Source organism: Glycine soja, chromosome 8 (assembly GCF_004193775.1).
Source record: "Glycine soja cultivar W05 chromosome 8, ASM419377v2, whole genome shotgun sequence".
NCBI classification, from domain to species: Eukaryota; Viridiplantae; Streptophyta; class Magnoliopsida; order Fabales; family Fabaceae; genus Glycine; species Glycine soja.
In genome coordinates, this window is record NC_041009.1 from 8,360,978 (window position 1) to 8,379,659 (window position 18,682).

General features: G+C 34.8%; 3 protein-coding genes across 4 annotated transcripts; 1 reads left to right on the top strand and 2 right to left on the bottom strand.

Moving 5' to 3' along the window:
* Positions 1-5,419: 5,419 nt before the first annotated feature.
* LOC114421645 (microfibrillar-associated protein 1-like) lies at positions 5,420-9,433 on the bottom strand. The gene is made up of 3 exons (XM_028387689.1): positions 9,324-9,433; positions 7,872-9,097; positions 5,420-6,140 (listed from the first exon to the last, which is right to left on the bottom strand). The coding sequence occupies exons 2-3, from the start codon at positions 9,068-9,070 to the stop codon at positions 6,017-6,019; spliced, it is 1,323 nt and encodes a 440-aa protein (XP_028243490.1). The 5' UTR covers positions 9,071-9,097; positions 9,324-9,433; the 3' UTR covers positions 5,420-6,016.
* Positions 9,434-9,845: 412 nt separating this feature from the next.
* Positions 9,846-13,755, top strand: LOC114422905 (putative pentatricopeptide repeat-containing protein At1g12700, mitochondrial). The gene is made up of 3 exons (XM_028389464.1): positions 9,846-12,213; positions 13,088-13,169; positions 13,329-13,755. Exon 1 carries the CDS (start codon positions 9,966-9,968, stop codon positions 11,799-11,801), a length of 1,836 nt encoding a protein of 611 aa, XP_028245265.1. The 5' UTR covers positions 9,846-9,965; the 3' UTR covers positions 11,802-12,213; positions 13,088-13,169; positions 13,329-13,755.
* A 1,175-nt stretch (positions 13,756-14,930) lies between these two features.
* Positions 14,931-18,328, bottom strand: LOC114422790 (protein BUD31 homolog 2). 2 transcript variants are annotated; one of them, XM_028389319.1, is made up of 5 exons: positions 18,147-18,328; positions 18,018-18,053; positions 16,790-16,891; positions 16,512-16,699; positions 14,931-15,256 (listed from the first exon to the last, which is right to left on the bottom strand). In XM_028389319.1, the coding sequence occupies exons 3-5, from the start codon at positions 16,881-16,883 to the stop codon at positions 15,101-15,103; spliced, it is 438 nt and encodes a 145-aa protein (XP_028245120.1). In that variant the 5' UTR covers positions 16,884-16,891; positions 18,018-18,053; positions 18,147-18,328; the 3' UTR covers positions 14,931-15,100. The 2 variants fall into 2 exon arrangements, with proteins under 2 accessions (XP_028245120.1, XP_028245121.1); XM_028389320.1 differs by lacking the exon at positions 18,018-18,053 and having other exon boundaries at positions 18,147-18,247.
* Between the last annotated feature and the right edge of the window lie 354 nt (positions 18,329-18,682).

The following is an 18,682-nucleotide window of genomic DNA, read 5'->3' on the forward strand; positions in this document are numbered from 1 at the left end:
AGTGTTTTCCTGGCCATGTGTGTTGTTTTGGCTTCTGCTTTGTAAACACAAGATAATAATACAGGCACCATAATAAACTGTATAATGACATGAAGATCAATATCTTTCTTTGAAGCTAAGAAAAATTGTTATAGCATGTAGCTACTTTTGTTGTCCCACAAATGTGTGGCATGGAGCAATTTTTTAATATATTCAAAATATTTATTTTGTGGACTCGACAGTCTACATCTATTTTATGAAGTGTAGTGAATCCAACATCAAACCCCTTTGTCCCACTTTACAAAAACCCTCTGATCATTTGAACCTCCTAAATGAATACAAACTGTGTCCATAAAAAAAAATTGTTGTGTCCTACGTGCAAAAAAAAAAAAACTTCACTACCCTATTTTGTTTTTATCATGTTAAATATATGAAAATAAATTATTGCCAAGTCCAAATTGTTTGCTACTATTGAAGCCTGCATTTGTCTCGATGTAAAATAGTAGTACTTATCCAAACACAGTATCAGGTTGAAGCAAACTAGTTCATATTATTGATGAGAAATGCTTCCAAGAATGCTATGCAAGGTGTGAAAATTCAAACCTTTGCAGTGTGTGCCACTTTGTGTAATTAAACTAAAATAATGGAGGAAGAAATTAAGTAAATGCTTGGAACCATCCTTGGCTTTACAATTTCCATGAGTGCAATAATTTGATATTGGTGTGAAAGGAACTCAAAGTCATGTCTTCGTTTTATTAGAGTCAAAGTAAATCCCGAAATCCATAGGGATCCCACCACAACTGTATGTTGAGGTCCATTGTCTGATAGAAGACTGAGAGTTTAGGTGGGGCAACTTCGAGGAATATGTACCAAATATTTTAGATGTATGATTATATCAACACACACACCTTTGCCTCTGTTCTCTCCTTTTTCTTTTGCCATGATAATACCCTTCCTATAATCCTATTCACCCAACGCCACATTTGTTTTCATGTATACTTAAATGTGTGTTAAGGGTAAGGGCTTCAAATAAGAAACTTAGCTAAAACAGTTAAGTAACTATTTACTCCCATCATTTTGCACAAATTTTTATGAACTTAGATTTTACCAAAGGAGGGACAAAACTAAGAACCAAAAAAATATCATCATATTCAGATGCCACAACCAACCACATGTTTTCTATACATATTTTTTCAATATGGGGTACTAACAAAAAAGTCTTATTTGGTATGGAATTTTTAATTACTCTATATTTATAGTATACAATATACTTGAGACATATTAGAATTTTATCTTCCAAGAGCAACCTAATCTCAGTTATCTCATACATATGCAATCGCTTATTAGCAGAGTAAATCAGAAGTCTTCACAGAAAAGAGAAAAAAAATCATCTGTAGCACATGGAAAATAACATAATTTCCTTGTTGTCCAAAAGGTTTGGTGAAGTGCGCTCTATCAGCTTATCACTAATGCAACTTGCACCTTTTCAAAAAGGTGGTGTCATATATTATAATATTCTCTATATAGTGCTTCTTAGTGGAGAGTGGAAGGAAGGGTACATCCAATCCAAGACACAGAACAGAAGAATGGCCTCAAAATCATCCACCATTAGACTTGTTTGTTTCTGCTACTTCATGCTCTTCAGCTCTATGCATTTCACCAGCTGCACCGTGCTCTCATTGAAAAGTCATGCAAGCACATGCAATGGTTCCATAGCTGAATGCAATCAAGAAGATGAGCTGTTGATGGAGTCTGAAATAAGCCGAAGGTTTCTGGAGCAGAAGAGATCATACATTTCCAATGGAGCTTTACAGAGAGACAAACCAGTTTGTAATGGTGGTGGCTCTGGTGAAGCTTATAGTAAAACTGGAGGGTGTCTTCCTCCCCCCTCAAATCCTCAAAGTAGAGGCTGCTCTAAGTATTATCGTTGTAGGTCTGACTCTTGATTACATCTTCATGCAAACATCTTTAAGGTTGTTCATGAATCACGCCTTTTCACATAATCCTTATGTTGTCCATTAAACTTGATGGGAACTTTTGAATTTGAAATTATATGAAAATTTCCAAAAGGCCCTCTAATAACTAATACTCTGAAGGAAGATTTATTATCCTGTGGCAGTGAGTAATTAACACTGAATAGTGAATATCACACTACTGCTTGCAGATTAAGTGCACTAAAGGAAAGATCTATGATTGTATTAATTATCCGTTTCTTGTCATCTCCAATCTTTCTTTGTTCCATTATGCTGGATGGAATTTGATTTTTTCTTCTTCTTTTTTTTTTTGGGTGAAATGTTTTTGTAATGCACATAATGCAACCATAAGGTATAAATCCTCTTACACATTCTACCTCGATATACATATTTAAATAATAAAATATATGAAAATATAGAATTATATAAAATGAGATTTTATTTTAAACATATAAGAGTTCACGTGGGTAAAGTATTCACATTCACTTTACTATTACCAAATAAAATTTGTCAGAAACATTTTCGGCTCAACATCATGCAATTAAACCAGAAACTTATGTCTCAATGTCACATTCTATTAGATCATTTTGTTCCGACATCCTCCAACATAAGATTTCTTAAAGCAATCCATCTAGTCATTTGCTCCCACGAACACAAGGTTCGAGATCATCACAAGATCCAAACACAAACAGCACACAGGGAATGAGTTATCACATTCTCAACTAATAGAGAGAAACGAGACAATATGTAGATATACATATTATATAAATGAAATATAGCTTACTTAAACATAGCTCACATCATTCCATCACTTATCGTGTAACATCACATCTCAACACTACACATCTCACACATTTTCACATTATTTACGTACTCAAGGATCGAAACACAATATCACTCAACCAATCAATATCGATCAATACACAAGCGTTATGCAACAAATATACTAAGACTTAATCCTATATGTAATGTGGTATCATGTCAGTGAAAAATCTCATCGGGCGCCTAGAAGTATATGACAAGATAAACCACACACTGGTAAGTCAGGTCACTCTCACTAGATAAAATCATAAGGAGATTAGTTAGGGTCACTCTGTTTTGCGAGAATACTTCAATCATACGAAATCAACATAGGTTTCAAGGAACATTCAAACCGAGTATATTTATCCCTAAGGCCTACACTCTAAAGAGTCCGTTAGGACCTCTCCCTCTTGATTCAGGTCCAACCTAGAAAATATTTTAGCACCTATACTCTATTTATGAACTGTACAAAACACCCGACTCCTCAATTGTTCTCAAAATAATTTTATCTCATCGCGCCTCAAAGTGATTAAACTCGTCGAGTTCCCACAATGGTTCTCATCACAATACTCGTCGCACATTAACTCATCGTTCTGAAAGGGTCTTATAGTCGTGTGGTGGTACGGTACATAGCTCACAACTCAATGCACACAATATTTCAATACACATGTATCTTACAATTCAACACGCACTCAATTTATCACATACGCTCAATCTCAGTCACATTGTTATAATCTCAATATAACAATTTATCACACTAATATAATAAATTTTGTCCAAAACACAAACGAATTATACAAAAATGTTTCTCACATGGGGAGTAAAACCCTTCAAACAATTTCACATAATCATAACAAAATCAAAGGAATCAAAATCATAAGCAAAAAATACAAAAACAAATAGCACTCAATTTTATCAATCAATTCACATAAGGACATCAATTGGTTCGTCAAACACAACAATATCATAATTATAATCATAAAGGATGAATTGTAATTCAATAAACATCCAAAAATAAACTCAAATTTAATCTTCTAAAGATCCCTACACATGTTTATTCTAACCTCAATTGCGATAAACTCATCTCTTACCTTTAAGCAGGCTCACATGTGTAGTCCGACAACGATAGCGACGTTTCTAGCGGTTTCCTAAGATTCTTCAAAATTTTCCTAGGATTTTCAAACGTTAGAGAAAAAGAGAAATGATTATAACCTATATTTCACTGTCTCCGTCTCCGTGCGAGGGACATTTCTCTAACTGAAGACATTGTTTCACAAATCCTAACAGTGGGATTGTGAGAAAATGAGTTTCAAACCTGATTTTTAAATTTCACAATGATTCAATGGTTAATGAGTCTGAGATCATAGTTTTAATGAGACAAGTTTGGATGTATACAGGAAGAGCATCTTGTGAGGGACATTGTTCTCACCACAGTATTTAAAAATTCCAACGATGGGAATGTGAGAAAATGAGTTCGAAACTTGGTGTTCAAATTTCATGATAATTCCATGATTAACGAGTATAGGATCGTAGTTTTACCTGATAGGTTTGAGTATATGTGGGAAAAAAGAAAAGATTTTGAAAGAGAAAAAAGAACGAATTTGAAAGGAAGAAACAGTAGAAATATATTGTGTGTAAAATCTAATCTAATATGTCTATTTATAGATATGGTACTCTCAATTTATTATTTACTCTATCTTTTCTTTATTTTATAAAAAAATTCTATTTTTACTCCCTATCAAATGAATAAATAAAATATTCTTTTTTATTTTCCTTCAAACTATTATTTTAATTAATAAAATTATTTTTCCTAATTTATTTAATTATAAAAATCTTATTATTTTTCAAAAACTCTATTTATTTTTAAATAAAATGCTTTTTAATTTATTTAAAAAAAGACGAGATGTTACAAATGTTTGAAGCACACTTTGCAATGTTATAAATGTTGACCTCAGACATCAATTGCAATATACACACCATAAAACAACATATGAAGTACACGTATGAGATAAGTGAATATAGAATGAAGCTATTGAATGGTTCGGTAATTGTCAAGAATCTAACAACGAACATAGAACATTAAGGCATGTTACAGCAGCCATATGCAATATTAATTATCAGACGAAATGCAAATATGCTATATGTGTAAGAAAGGCAATTATGAAATACGTATATTACAAGTGGTGCTCGAATATAATGAATCTAAACATATATGAAAAATCAGTAACTGACCTTTTCGACACAGTCACATGAACAAACTCGCAGCAACAACGCATACACTAGTAACAGCAGTCAACGCACTCTCTTGAGAAAATTTGATGTAAATGTATTTATAACTTTGTGACAAATATTTTTTTTCCCTCATTCCACACAGGAATAAAAAGTATCCAAGTGAGTGAAAGAGATGAGGAATAGATAGACATCTTTCTCCTTATTTTAAAATTTCAAGAAACTAATTACCTAGAACATTTGTAACAAAAACTAGTGTTAATTTATTTCCATTTATCCCTTTCCTCTTTGCTTTATTTGTGGGATGCTATAAAGAACGCTCTTCTCTCCTGAAAATTGCTCATTTAAGAAATTATTTTCGAAGGAACACATTTTAATCTGTTAGAAATAGCCCAAAAAAATAGACAGAAAAATTACTCTAATTAAATTTTTTTTTGGAATGATTGACTAGTCAAATTAACTCCAGTAAACAAACAAGCAGCGGCGGGTTGAACATGAATAACTTTCAATATGCCCCTTTGTTAAGCTAAAAGATTACCCTAACATGGAAGTTTATGCTACATATACTAGTACACCAATTGAAGTGTCACTCTTGGGAGTTCCAGTCAGTATCGAAGTTGCACGTATAAATGATCTTAAATTGTAAAACAGTGGCTCCTGAAGCATCAATGGGCAGCAAACTCAATAAAATCCTCATAGCCAGCTAGTAATAAAGTCAAAATGGTGACAAAATACAAAGAAAGTCAGTCATAAGCGCTTGAAGACATTAGGCTAGGCTGGCAGGACTTCAAATCAGCTAGGATTCATTAACTGGGGAAGAATATCCGAATAAACTAGTGATGAACTCCTATCACAATCTGCACGAACTGCCTTCCAAGATCCATAACATGCTTGAGCCGTGATGAACTACTTTACATTCTGTATTAAGACAGAACACAAGCATACATAGGATAAGGTGATATCTAATCTGGTATTAATCCGTGAGCTATAACTGAAAGGACTATATCTTCATGCATAGTTTTGTAACTTCAAGTTCATCCAGATTCCCTAGATTCCCAATCTTTCAACTTCTTGCTTCCTTTAGGTTTTACTATAGGTGCATTCATTGCTGCCATTTTGTCATTATACTTTGCACGAAGTGGGTCATTGTAAGTCCACCTGTATTACAATTCAACAATAACAAGAATGTCGAATAATTTTAGTATTTTACAGCAGTTAATATGTAAGTATAAAATGCTACTTGCAGTAGAAGAAACCCTTTTTTCAGGGGAAGGGGAGGTCTGGACTCTGGAGGTTAGTTGCACGTTAAGCAGAATGAATCGCTATCATCAATGTGTTAACAAATCCAAAATTCTTGGTAAGGGAGAAATATCGGACAGAAAAAAAATTAAGATGTCAGAAAGCCAATGCAGAATTTTCTCAGCAAATACATTGAATGCTGCCTTAACATACTAAAACCCCATTATTCGAAAGATGATTATCAATATTTAATAGCATGACTGCAAGCCTATCAACCAACAATACATGAAAAAATTCTGGTGTGATAAAAAAAATTGTGTAGACTCCTTTTAATGTCATAAAATCAGAAGTGTGGCAGAATCAGTCTAACATGTTACATCAACATTGAAAACATAAACAGATTCAGGACTCTGTAGATAATAAATGTAGCATTTCAGATATTCTCAGAACAGAGAATAAACCTTAATCTAGAAATTAGTATAGAATCATAATTTTTAAATGTTATGTAATACTCTCTTTTAACTTCACAAAATTACAAGCAAGCAAATGATAAAACGTGAAACCCAAAAGTACTATGAAAACAGATGAGCATAACTCATGAGCATGCACTTTTGTCAAGATCTCAAACCATATCAAGGGCTGCTAATAAACAACTCATTTAAATTGTGAGTTGTGACATGCAATATGATCCCTTCTTACTGTCCAGCTAAATTCACATAGAAGTCAAGGGAGTCAGGGTAAAGTTGACAAACTAAGAACGTTGTAAACAATAAACTTCAAGCCAAGTACATATTTCTACAAAATGAATGCCAAAAAAATAAAATAAGATTTGTGAGATGGCATAATTATGCTTACTCTAAATGAAATATGTCTTTTAACTATATTCCTTCCAATCAACTCTCCCTCTTGAACCTCAATCTCACCCACAATCAAATTCCTAAATAAGCAAAATGATAGGGTACCAGCAAGCTAGAAAGACTAAAATGAAGAAATTAAGCATAGAAATATTTGTATTCCAGTAACAGGTCTTCATCAAGGGAGTTCAGATCCTGGTATCTTCTGTGTATAATGGTACAAAATGAAAAAGATTCCTAGACAGTTATGAGAGTGTCTGGTTTCTCCCAGCCCAAGCCTAATTCCACCCTACCTTGTACACACCCTTCTCGGGCTAATGTTCTCTGTCTTCTTACAACAAGCCCACATGCACTCCTCCCATGCTCTGCTACAGGGTTGACAGTTGGTTATATCTCTCTCCTAAAATTGATCAAGTGAACCTTTTGCCTATCCTTACATACACCTTATTTTGTGATCTTGGGCCTTGAGGCCTCCATCACAAAACCATTCTTCATAAAAACTCTCATTTCACTCTTCTGATGACTAATAGCAGAAAATTTTTTAGATAACAAGAGAAAAAGAAATCTTAAATGAACATTTCACTATTGACATGAGCATCTCAATATCATCACATGAATCCGAGATCATTTTGGACCAGTGCCATAGCAGATGAACTTCATAAGTAAATGTGAACAGATATGCCATATTTTTTTCTCAGGATAAAACAACAAAAAACTAATACCAAAGAATAGAATAAACAATCTACCACTATTCTTGAAACCGAAAGATATAGAACATAGGAGAAATTGAACTTACGGGTTATTCCAATCAGTAGTATCCTCATTGACAAGATGGGTCCACTTGGTTCTTCCACTACGACCAAAGTGCTTAACTTGCATAACCTTTGGTAATATTGTCTTGTCCATTTTATCCTCCCCAGTTGGGGCAGAGAAATCACGAGCGAAAATACCATCAGATCCAACGGTGGCAGCTCGGTCATCAGATTCATTCTGGAAGAAAGCACCTTTGTGATAGTATTTCTGCATAAATCTCCATTTCTGCTTTGGTGGTGGAGCAGGTTTGGGATTCCTCCTTTCCCACTCCCTCCTCTCTTCCTCTGTCATGTTTCTCACCTTCTCAATCTCTTCCTTTTCCTTCAACATTGCCTCCCGATCCTCCCTATCCCTCTTGATCCTACCAATCTCTCTCACTTTCCAAGCTTCATATTCATCTGCCTCATTAACTTCATCATCTGTATCGACATCAGCAATGTTGGCCTCCATTTCCAAGTTTTTCTGGATTTCTTCATCCTTCCGGATCTCCTCAACAACAATCTGCTTCGTCTCAATCCTCCTTTCCTCCAATCTCCTTTTCCTTTTCTCCTCAAAAGCCAGCTCCTCAGCCTCAAGACGCTCACGCTCCGCAATGGTATCTCTCTCAGACTTGGGAACAAACACAGGCTTCACCATAGCCACTCCCGTATATTCCTCATCAGAGTCAGTCTCATACTCAGATTCCTCCTCCTCCTCCTCTTCCTCTTCCTCCTCTTCCTCTTCCTGAGGAAGTGCCTCTTCCTGCTCTCTCTGAAGCAACTTCTCTTTAATCAGCCTCCTTCTTTCCGCCAAAGCATTCTCATCTTCTTCTTCGAACTCCAACCATTCCTGCCTCCTGGCCTCCTCTTCAATGGTGGAAACAATCTCAGCCTGGCGAATGCGGCGATGATCAGCCCGGACCTCCTCACGGTTATCTATCCGGCTCTCGGCCAAACGGCGGAGCCTACGATCGTCTTTTCTGACAATAGCAGCGTCTTCTTCGTGACGAGGAAAGGCTTTCTCCAAGGCAGCTTCCCTGGAGGGTCTAATATCGGCAGGGGCAGCATCTTCTTCGTTCTCATCATCAGCCCATTCAGGAACTTTACCGGGCCAATAACGCTTAACTTTAGTTTGGCCAATTTTACCTCTGAGCTTATCCCTAATGGCTATTACAGTATCACTAACACCCGCTGTCACCGACATTGTTCTTCCTCAATTGAACGCCAAACCCTATATTGCACAGATGCATAGTAAATCGGTAAAATGTTTGTTTACACAGCAAAGAAACAGAAGATTCCAGATTAAATAGCAAGAAAATAAATAAATGAATCAAGAAACACAGAAAGATCAATAGTGAATGATAAATTTTGATATGCGAAACATTGGAAGGGTTTGTGTTCGAAACACTAACACTTGAATTGTTAGAGAGAATAGAAGAAAAGTTTGAAGGACTTACAATTACAGCGACCGGAAGGAACCCTCTCTGTCTCTGTCCCGTTCCAGGCAGCGCGTCGCCCCACCCCAGCTTGTTCTGTGAACTTTTATTTGATTTACTTTCTATAGTATTTATTTTTGTTTTTATGAGTATGTAAATGACATCTTTATACGAATATTATGTTTTCATTAAATAATAATAATAATAAATTTCTTAAAATTAAATATATATACACTAATGCTAATAAAAAAATTGAACGAATATCATATTTATTAAAACTAATTTTTTTATACTAAACTAAAAATAATTTAAAATTTATTATTATTATTATTATAAAGATATTTAAATTTTATATTTTGGAATTGTATATATAAGATAAAATACATTTAAGTTTCCTAAGTTACAACTTTCGCATCGGTTACATTTTACAGGTGTTATATATATATATATATATATATATATATATATATATAATAATTTATGAATAAAAAAATTATACAGCAACTAGTTGTCATTATTAATAAATATAGATGATAATAATAATATTGTAGCTTGTTCCTAAACCCTCTCCTGACAAAAAAAATCCTGAACCCTCGCCAGATTCTGCAACTATAAGCAGTTTCCGACACTGATGTTGTTCGGAAGCAAAAGATTTAGTTTTTAATGCTTCGAAGAATACCCTCTTTCTCTCGTTTTCGTCGTCTTCATCACATGATGGGTACTTTCTCTCGTTCCCTTTCCATCCGCTCTCCTTCGTTTTCTCTGTTTTTTTCAAAGCACTGTCATTGCTCCACAAACACTTATGACACCGATAGCCATAGCAACGGAACCCAGTTCTTGATTTCCATGAGAAACCTATGCAAGTCAGGTAAAGTGAAGAACATTGATGAAGCTTTGGACTTGTTCCAAGGCATGGCTAGCATGAAGCCTTTGCCTTCTGTGAAGGACTTTACTTTGTTGTTGGGTGTTATTGTGAGGTTGAAGCACTACACCACTGCCATATCTTTAGTTAAGCACATCTTTTCTTCTCTAGGCATAGAAGCTGATACCATTACTCTTAATATTGTGATCAATTGTCTCTGCCGTTTGAAGTTGGTTGCTTTTGGGTTCTCTGTGTTGGGGACTATGTTCAAACTTGGTTTGGAGCCCACTGTGATGACTCTCACCGCTCTCATTAACGGGCTTTGCGTGCAGGGCAATGTGGCTCAGGCAGTCGGGCTGGTTGATCATATGGAGAAAATGAGGTATCCATTGGATGTTTACACGTACGGGGTGTTGATTAATGGGTTGTGTAAGACGGGAGACACTTTGGCGGCGGTTGAGTGGCTAAGAAAGATGGAGGAAAGGAATTGGAAACCTAATGTGGTAGTTTACAGCACAATTATGGATGGTTTGTGCAAGGATGGATTGGTATCTGAAGCGTTGAATTTGTGCTCGGAAATGAGTGGCAAAGGTGTTCGACCTAATCTTGTCACTTACGCTTGCTTGATTCAAGGTCTTTGCAATTTTGGAAGGTGGAAAGAGACTGGTTCTCTGCTGGATGAGATGATAAAAATGGGAATGAGGCTGGATTTGCAGACTCTCAATATTTTAGTGGATGCTTTCTGCAAAGAAGGAAAAGTGATGCAGGCTAAAAGTGTGATTGGGTTTATGATTCTGACGGGGGAAGGGCCGGATGTCTTCACCTATAATTCGTTGATTCATATATATTGTTTGCAAAATAAAATGAATGAGGCCATGAGAGTGTTTCATTTAATGGTTAGCAGGGGCTGTTTACCAGACATTGTGGTTTTTACTTCACTTATCCACGGATGGTGTAAGGACAAAAACATTAATAAGGTTATGCATCTGTTGGAGGAAATGGCTAAGATGGGATTTGTTCCTGATGTTGTCACTTGGACCACTCTTATAGGTGGGTTTTGTCAAGCAGGTAGACCATTAGCTGCAAAAGAACTGTTTCTCAATATGCACAAATATGGTCAAGTTCCCAATCTCCAGACTTGTGCTGTTATATTGGATGGCCTATGTAAAGGAAATCTTCTTTCTGAGGCAGTGTCGTTGGCTGAGGCAATGGAGAAGAGTAATTTGGATCTTAATATTGTAATTTATAGTATTTTGCTTGACGGAATGTGCAGTGCTGGAAAACTGAATGCTGCATGGGAACTCTTTTCTAGTTTGCCTGGTAAAGGTTTGCAAATTAACGTTTATACTTATACCATTATGATTAAGGGTCTCTGTAAACAAGGCTCGTTGGATAAAGCTGAAGACTTACTGATAAATATGGAAGAGAATGGCTGCCTGCCAGATAACTGCACTTACAATGTCTTTGTCCAAGGCTTGCTAACAAAAAAGGAGATTGCAAGATCAATAAAATACCTTACAATAATGAGAGACAAAGGGTTTTCAGTAGATGCTGCTACCACAGAAATTACTATCAACTACTTATCTACTAATGAAGGAGACACCAGAATTCGAGAATTTTTTTTTCCAAAAAGATAGCAAATGCCAAGAGTTTCACTTAGACATTTATTCAAATCCTGACTCTCAATTCATCCATGTTCCACAATCCTATAGGACCCCATAGAGAGAACTGGCATAGGCTTCAGAACTTACCATTTGTTAAATATATAAAATCATTACCATTCAAGTGCTTCCACCTGACAATTTATGTGATTAGGAGAGTTGGTCCTTAACATGGTATCACAACCTTTAAGAAATTATGAGATTGATCCTTGTTGCTTCTCTTCTTCATAATTAACTTATATTTGAGCCCAAGGTAAAGTGGGTTTGTGCATTGTCCACACTTCAAGCTCAAAAAGCTCTGTTTTAAGGGGGTCTTAGATATAAATCTTTCTTAGCTCCACCAATCAGCTTAAGCTGTGAATAGAATTGTTCCTTGACATTTTTAGTGGTAAGTATTTTCACATCTGCTTGCACATTTATTTTGATATAACCTCAAGTTATTAAAATAGCTTAAAAAAATAGACCTATATACAATTTAGAAATTGTGCTGTATCCTTGCATTTTTATGGAACTGAGTAATTTTTTACTTATGTATATTTGCCTTCAAGTAAGTTTAATAATGAAGCAAGTTGCATTAGGGATAAGCCAATCAATATTGCTAGTAAATGATAATTGACAGCATAAATTCTGCCAGGGTAAATTCAATATACACAAGAAATCATGTAATTGCTTATTGCTTAGTTTTATACATTTGTCAAATGGATTCCATTTATGTAAAAGCATTTAATAAGACCATAAGCTGCTTTTAGAACTTAATCCTTTTTCCAGCTACAGGTATTAAAATTAATAAATTTCAACTATGAACGTGTACCTCATTAGGTTAAATGGAAAAGATCTCATCTTCTGGTCTATGATATACCGTGTAGAAGGGGAACTTTTGTGGAACACCCAAGAATTTTGTGTTTCATGGAAACTCCTCACTCAAAAATACTGTAGCATGAGCTAGCGTTCAGTAGCTTCCTTTTATCATGGATAGCTCTTTGGAGCTAATGTTATTTTATATTTTGTTTCCTTTCTTGTGTATTTTACTTTTCTGTTTTAGGAGGATTCCTGATCCTTCTGCACTGTACTCCTTTTCTCTCCTAGTTCATTGTTTGTGATGGGAATTTTTTTTCCATATTTATTACCTGTTAGGAGACGAAAATCTAAGATCTAATTTATGGATGCTTGCTGTCCTTTCTGCAAACATTTTTTTTTTTTACTTTTGACAGTTTTCCCCCCATTTAAAATAACAGTTTGACCTCATGGTTCTTGGTTTGCAGATTGAAATCACTTTATGCACTCATTTTGTTATAACTTATGTGCGAGGAAGACCGCAAATAGTTCAGCGATGGATCATAGAAGGTTAGTCAAACATTTTTTCTTTGCAATATCTGCTCAGCTTGTTTTTTGTAATTCAAATTTTTTAGCATCATAAGTTGTTCGTTTGAAATTTTGAATGAATATTTATCTGTTAAGTTATATTTCACTTTTCTTTTCTTGTCATTTCTTTCTATGTTTCAGACTAGGTTATCATTAAACGGGTAAGACACAGACTCTCAGCTGAATGTTTTATGGGAGCGACTAGATGGCTTCCACATCAAGCAATGATGTTCATTAGATCGGTTACTGGGTTTTGAGATGTAAATGCTGATTCTGTCGAATGGTATGGTTTAGTGATAGAGTGAAGTTGTGATTTTGTCTTCTTGAAAGTTCTGTCATCTAGTTCTTTTGTCCATAATTTAAAATATTCAATATGTTGGGCACTTGTCATATTAAGTGAGGGTAATTTGTAAATTTTATTGGGTTGCAGCCTAATGCTTAATGCTTCATATTCTTGCTTTAATGTAAAGCTAAAAATGGTTTGCATGTGCCAAGGAGCAGTATCCTTGACCATGACACTGGTTTAGCATTTAAATGGACTGCCTTATATATTGATTCTTAGTGAACAGTACAAGATGTGAGAGGTAATGATTTTTGTAAAACAATCAAGTCTTACTCTACTAGGTGGGATGATTGTCTATATGGATCAATCACACTATAGGGCACTAGCAATATCCTGATTTTCAGTAAAACAATCTAGAGCGTAGCTTCTCTTAATTGGTTCCCCTAATATTTTCTTTTGTCCCCCTACTCCTATAAATTTAAATTGAACAATCCTCTATTTGATGGCTTCGGCTCTTTTCTAGCACTTGAGAGCAAATTTTCCCCCATTTGATCCACATTTAGTTTACTCGGTAATCACATTTTTCATCAGAATGTTTTCAAGAATATTCTTCAAAATATAATTAATTACTATATGAAACAGATATCTCCTTCTAATCACATTTTGAAAGATTATATTTTAAAAAATTGTTTTCAAGAACTGCTCTAAATAAATTGACTCCAAAACAAGCAAATTCTTAATCTTAAGTTGAAACAACACTCCAAACTTCATTTGTTGTATTTAAAGATTTACTCCTCAAATGATTTGACTGGGAGAATGACATAAAAATATATTTATCTCAGAATAATGCTATGACTTTTACAATGTTCCCCTCACAAAATTGATCTCTTTAAAAAATAAAAAATAAAAACTTTGGAGTTTGTCCAGCTTGGCTCCAATCTTAACCAAAGCAGCATTAAAGCTTTGAAGTATAGAGCAAAAGTACACCATATTAGGCTAATCAATGAAAAGGTACAAAGCTCCCGTCAGATTTTGAACTAGGCAGATAACTAAGGGAGTGTTTAGTTTGGTTGTTTTTTGTTTTCATTTTCACTGAAAATAGAAAACGGTGATGAAAATGTGTTTGGTTTGATTTCTGAAAACATTTTCAGTAAAAATGAAAACAGTAAACAACTAGAAAATGAAAACAAAAAATTTTCGTTTTCAGTATTTTCAGTTGAGAACAGAAACCTCATTTTGGTTAAAATGAAATTGCGGTGACAATAAATGTAGTTTTAAGCAAATCTAAAAATACAAAAAGACAATAAATCAATATATCATAAATTTTCAGTATTTTTATTTCATGAAAACAGAAAACAAGAAATCAAACCAAACATATTTTCAGAATTTAAATCTTTTGAAAATAAAAACAGTTTTCAGAAAATGAAAACAGAAAATGAAAATGCAAACCAAACACACCCTAATATGTAACCAATGTTCCCAATATATAGCACTCATTTAGTAGACAGTAATACAACCTGGAGAAGTGGTGTCCCATGGTGAGGGTTTCAGACAACATTAAGCTAAAAGCACAAAGAAAGTAATTCTAAGAAACCTTCCATTGGCAACTAAAACTAGAATCGATATTCAATTAGTCCCCGCTTGCACAACCCTTGCATCCACAGTGAACACACTCTATGACCTTCTCCTCCCTAAGTTGCTTGGGTACTCTGCAAACACAAGTGGTGGCAAAATTGTGATCACGTGGCTGCATGCACCTCAGGCAGCAAAGACGTTCATAACCAGGCTGCAATTCAGACCAAAAACATAATGATTTAAGTACTCAAAATCCAAGAAAACTACACATAGAATGCACAAATGAAATAAAATCTTGGTGAAAGTAAAACGACACTATTTTTTTAACATTTTTTGCTACCAAGTAACAATAACCTTACAACAATTAACATCTCGGAGAAGGCACAAATATGAGTATAGAAATAACATACTTCCTAATTTCAACAGTACTGAATATCACACAATGTGAGTTCAGAGTGACCCAATGATACAAACATGGATCGGCTGTGGGAAAACAGAGAAGAGAACATTTTATTAGTTGGGACTTGAGAGGTTCTTCATAGGCCTAAAATGAAGGGGGATTAGGGGTTGGTAATTTGGCATCTTAACACACAAACATTCCTTTCAGAGGTTAAATGACTTTGGCACTTTCCTTTGGAGACTAATGCCAAGAGGCACCAACTCACCAAGTATATAAGACTAAGAGCAAGTACAACCCATCAGAACAGGTGGCATGCTAACCAAGTGAGCAACACTGCTCATATTAGATTTTGGGATTGGAAGGTTTTTTTGCAGGAATACATGTCTATTGTTTGGGTGATGGAATCCTTGTCAACTTTGGAGAGGAAGCTTAGATAGGGAGTGCTCCTTTTTCAGAGACTTTTCCTGCATGTTTCAACTATCTACTTTGTGAAGTTTGCTCATTAGCCATTTCTAATCTAAGGCTAAGAATCTAAGATCATTATTTACAAAGGGACTGTAATTTACTTGGATATTTTAATATGGGTAATATAGTGAACTACAATCCCTTTTGCTTTTACACTTTTACTTGAGTCTCTTTCTCCCCCAACTAAGTTAGTTAGAAGAGTTTGGATCATGGACTCTTCCAGTATTTTCTCCTGTAAAGCTTTCTATCAATTTCATACACACGCCTAACCTAGGTTTCTACTTGATTAATCCATTTTAAAATTCAAACATCTCTTCAAAAGCCAAGTCCTTGGTTAGGACAGTGGTACTTAACATGGTTAATGCAAATGGTTTGTTGCAAATTCATAATAGACCTTTCAACCAGCTTTTGGCTCATTTTATTGCATTAGTCTTATTTGTTTTGGAGAATTTCTTTTATTTTTTTGGTAACTAGCAGATTTCTTATCCTCCTCCTAGTTGTGCTTCTCTTTTCTCTTTAATGAATTTCCTCCTATGTAAAAAGCAATAGAAAAAGAAAACCAGTTTTAAAAAAATAAAATAAAAGAACTAATTTCAGGTACCTTCTTCCATTTTGCAATTAGATTGCGGTCAGCATATCCTTGATCTAAACAGAATTCATACAGTTCTTTAGAAATTTCCTTCCTCCGATGGTATAGATCAAATATGTAGCGGCTCTTCTGGTGTGCAATCTTAAATATAGGCCATAAGGTCTCACATTTTCTTTTGCCATCATGCGGATCATTCTCAGCTGCCACATAAAGGATATAAAACTATTCATTTCATTGATTTCAGAAAGAACATAATAAAACCTACTAAGAACATGATGTAAATTTCCAACCTTCCCTCATCTTTGCTTGAAGTTCACGGAGTGTAGGCTCAATTAATTCCCAGCCCTCTGGGTATTTAACACGATTTGTCTTTACTTTTGGCATTTTTGTATCTGTTCAAGGAAAACATGGCATCAAAGAGTCAATTTCCATACATTCTCCCAAGCAATATAAATGGTACATATTATTTGGTACAAGTTATGAAGTAAGCATAGTTATCAATCTCAGGCAGCAATCCATAGTGGCCTACCCCAAAAATGCTATGGCAGTATAGTTCATAGCGAGATTGGCACTATGATAAATACTCAACATTCATGACATGTTCATCAATAATAAAAGGTCATAGATTTTAAGCAAAACATAAAATACAAGTAAATAACAATACAAGTCAAGAAAACAAACAAAATTCAAAGGCACGTTCATATTTCAAATTTCAGATACAAAGCATCTTAAACATTCAATAAACAGTGAGGGTGGGTGTTGCACAGAGAAAAGAACAGAGGTTCAGAGTTCAAAGGAGAAAAATATGGAAGGTGAGTGTTGCCAGAAATACTGCCGGATATGCACGGAAGTTAGTCAAATAGTGAGTGTCACACAGTAGACAAAAGCGAGAGAAACTAGATCCAATTAGGGATTTTCAAATTCTTAAAAAGGGGAGGAATATCTCAACTGTGCACTAAGACCACACACCCAACCCAAAAACCATGCTGTTTTGAGGGGGAAAATGGGTTTTCAAAGAAGCCTCAATCTAGCGCCACTTATCACCGATAGAGCCACTATTATGGCCGTGATTGCAGCCACTACACCGTTATTCAAAACTTTACAGTGGCCGCTTTGCGCTGCTAAAGTGCGCTATTGATGCAGATCTTTGATCACTGAGCAGAACAGAACACACTACGGCTTGACTTGGTTGAAATTTCACATAAAAAAATGTTAAACTAATTTTGAAGAAAACCCTAAGCCACAGCATTCAGCCATATAAATAACATTACGAGGCTAGGGCACGAAGCCATGAATGAGGGGAAGAGAAAGTCTTAGTCACAAACTATGAAAAACAAAACGAATGGCTTAATTCACTGGTCAGCCTATAGTTGTTCATGAAAAAGTAGATAGGAACACTCCTAAACCAGACTTGATTGAATTTTACATGAAATATGTGACACTAATTTTGAATAAAACCCTAAGATAAAGCATTCAACCATATAAATAAAATTAGGGCAAAAAACCAATGACGCGTACCTCTATGCTGATTTAGCTCTAGTCTGTGACTCGATTCTGAAGATAGGTAGAGAGAAAACAAATACTAAGATAAAACGAAAATCAAAGTAGTAAACTTGAAATATTTAATCCCCACGTGAAAGAACGTACCTCAGAAAGATTTGCAGGAAGCGAAAGAGGGCAAGCAGAAGAGGAGTGACTTTGAGTTCTTCTGGAAGTTTCACGCCACTGAAATAATCCCCACGTGTGTAAGACGATCAATGAAATGTGAATTAAATTTAAGAGTACGTGGCAGAGAGAGTGTCCTCAGTTACAATAACATGAAGGAGTTTACTTCATTTTTCTTTTCAGTTGTATAAACATATGAATTTTCTTTTTTTTCTTCTAAAATATTGTTATTGATTTCTTTTAACTTGTTATTATTCTCCATTCTTCATTCAAATGACTGTTTTAGAGTATATGTATGTAAAATTGTTTATATTAAATTTCAATAAACTAAATTAAAATTTAAAGTTTTATTAAGTAAATCTAGAAAATATATAACTTTTTGACAAAAAAAATTATATCACTATTTAAATATATCTTTTTTCCTTTGTTTCTTATTTCCTAAATAAAGTTTTTTATTAAATTTATTAACAAAATTTTCTCATAATTAACGAATGAGGTTAAAAATAATAAAAAAATGA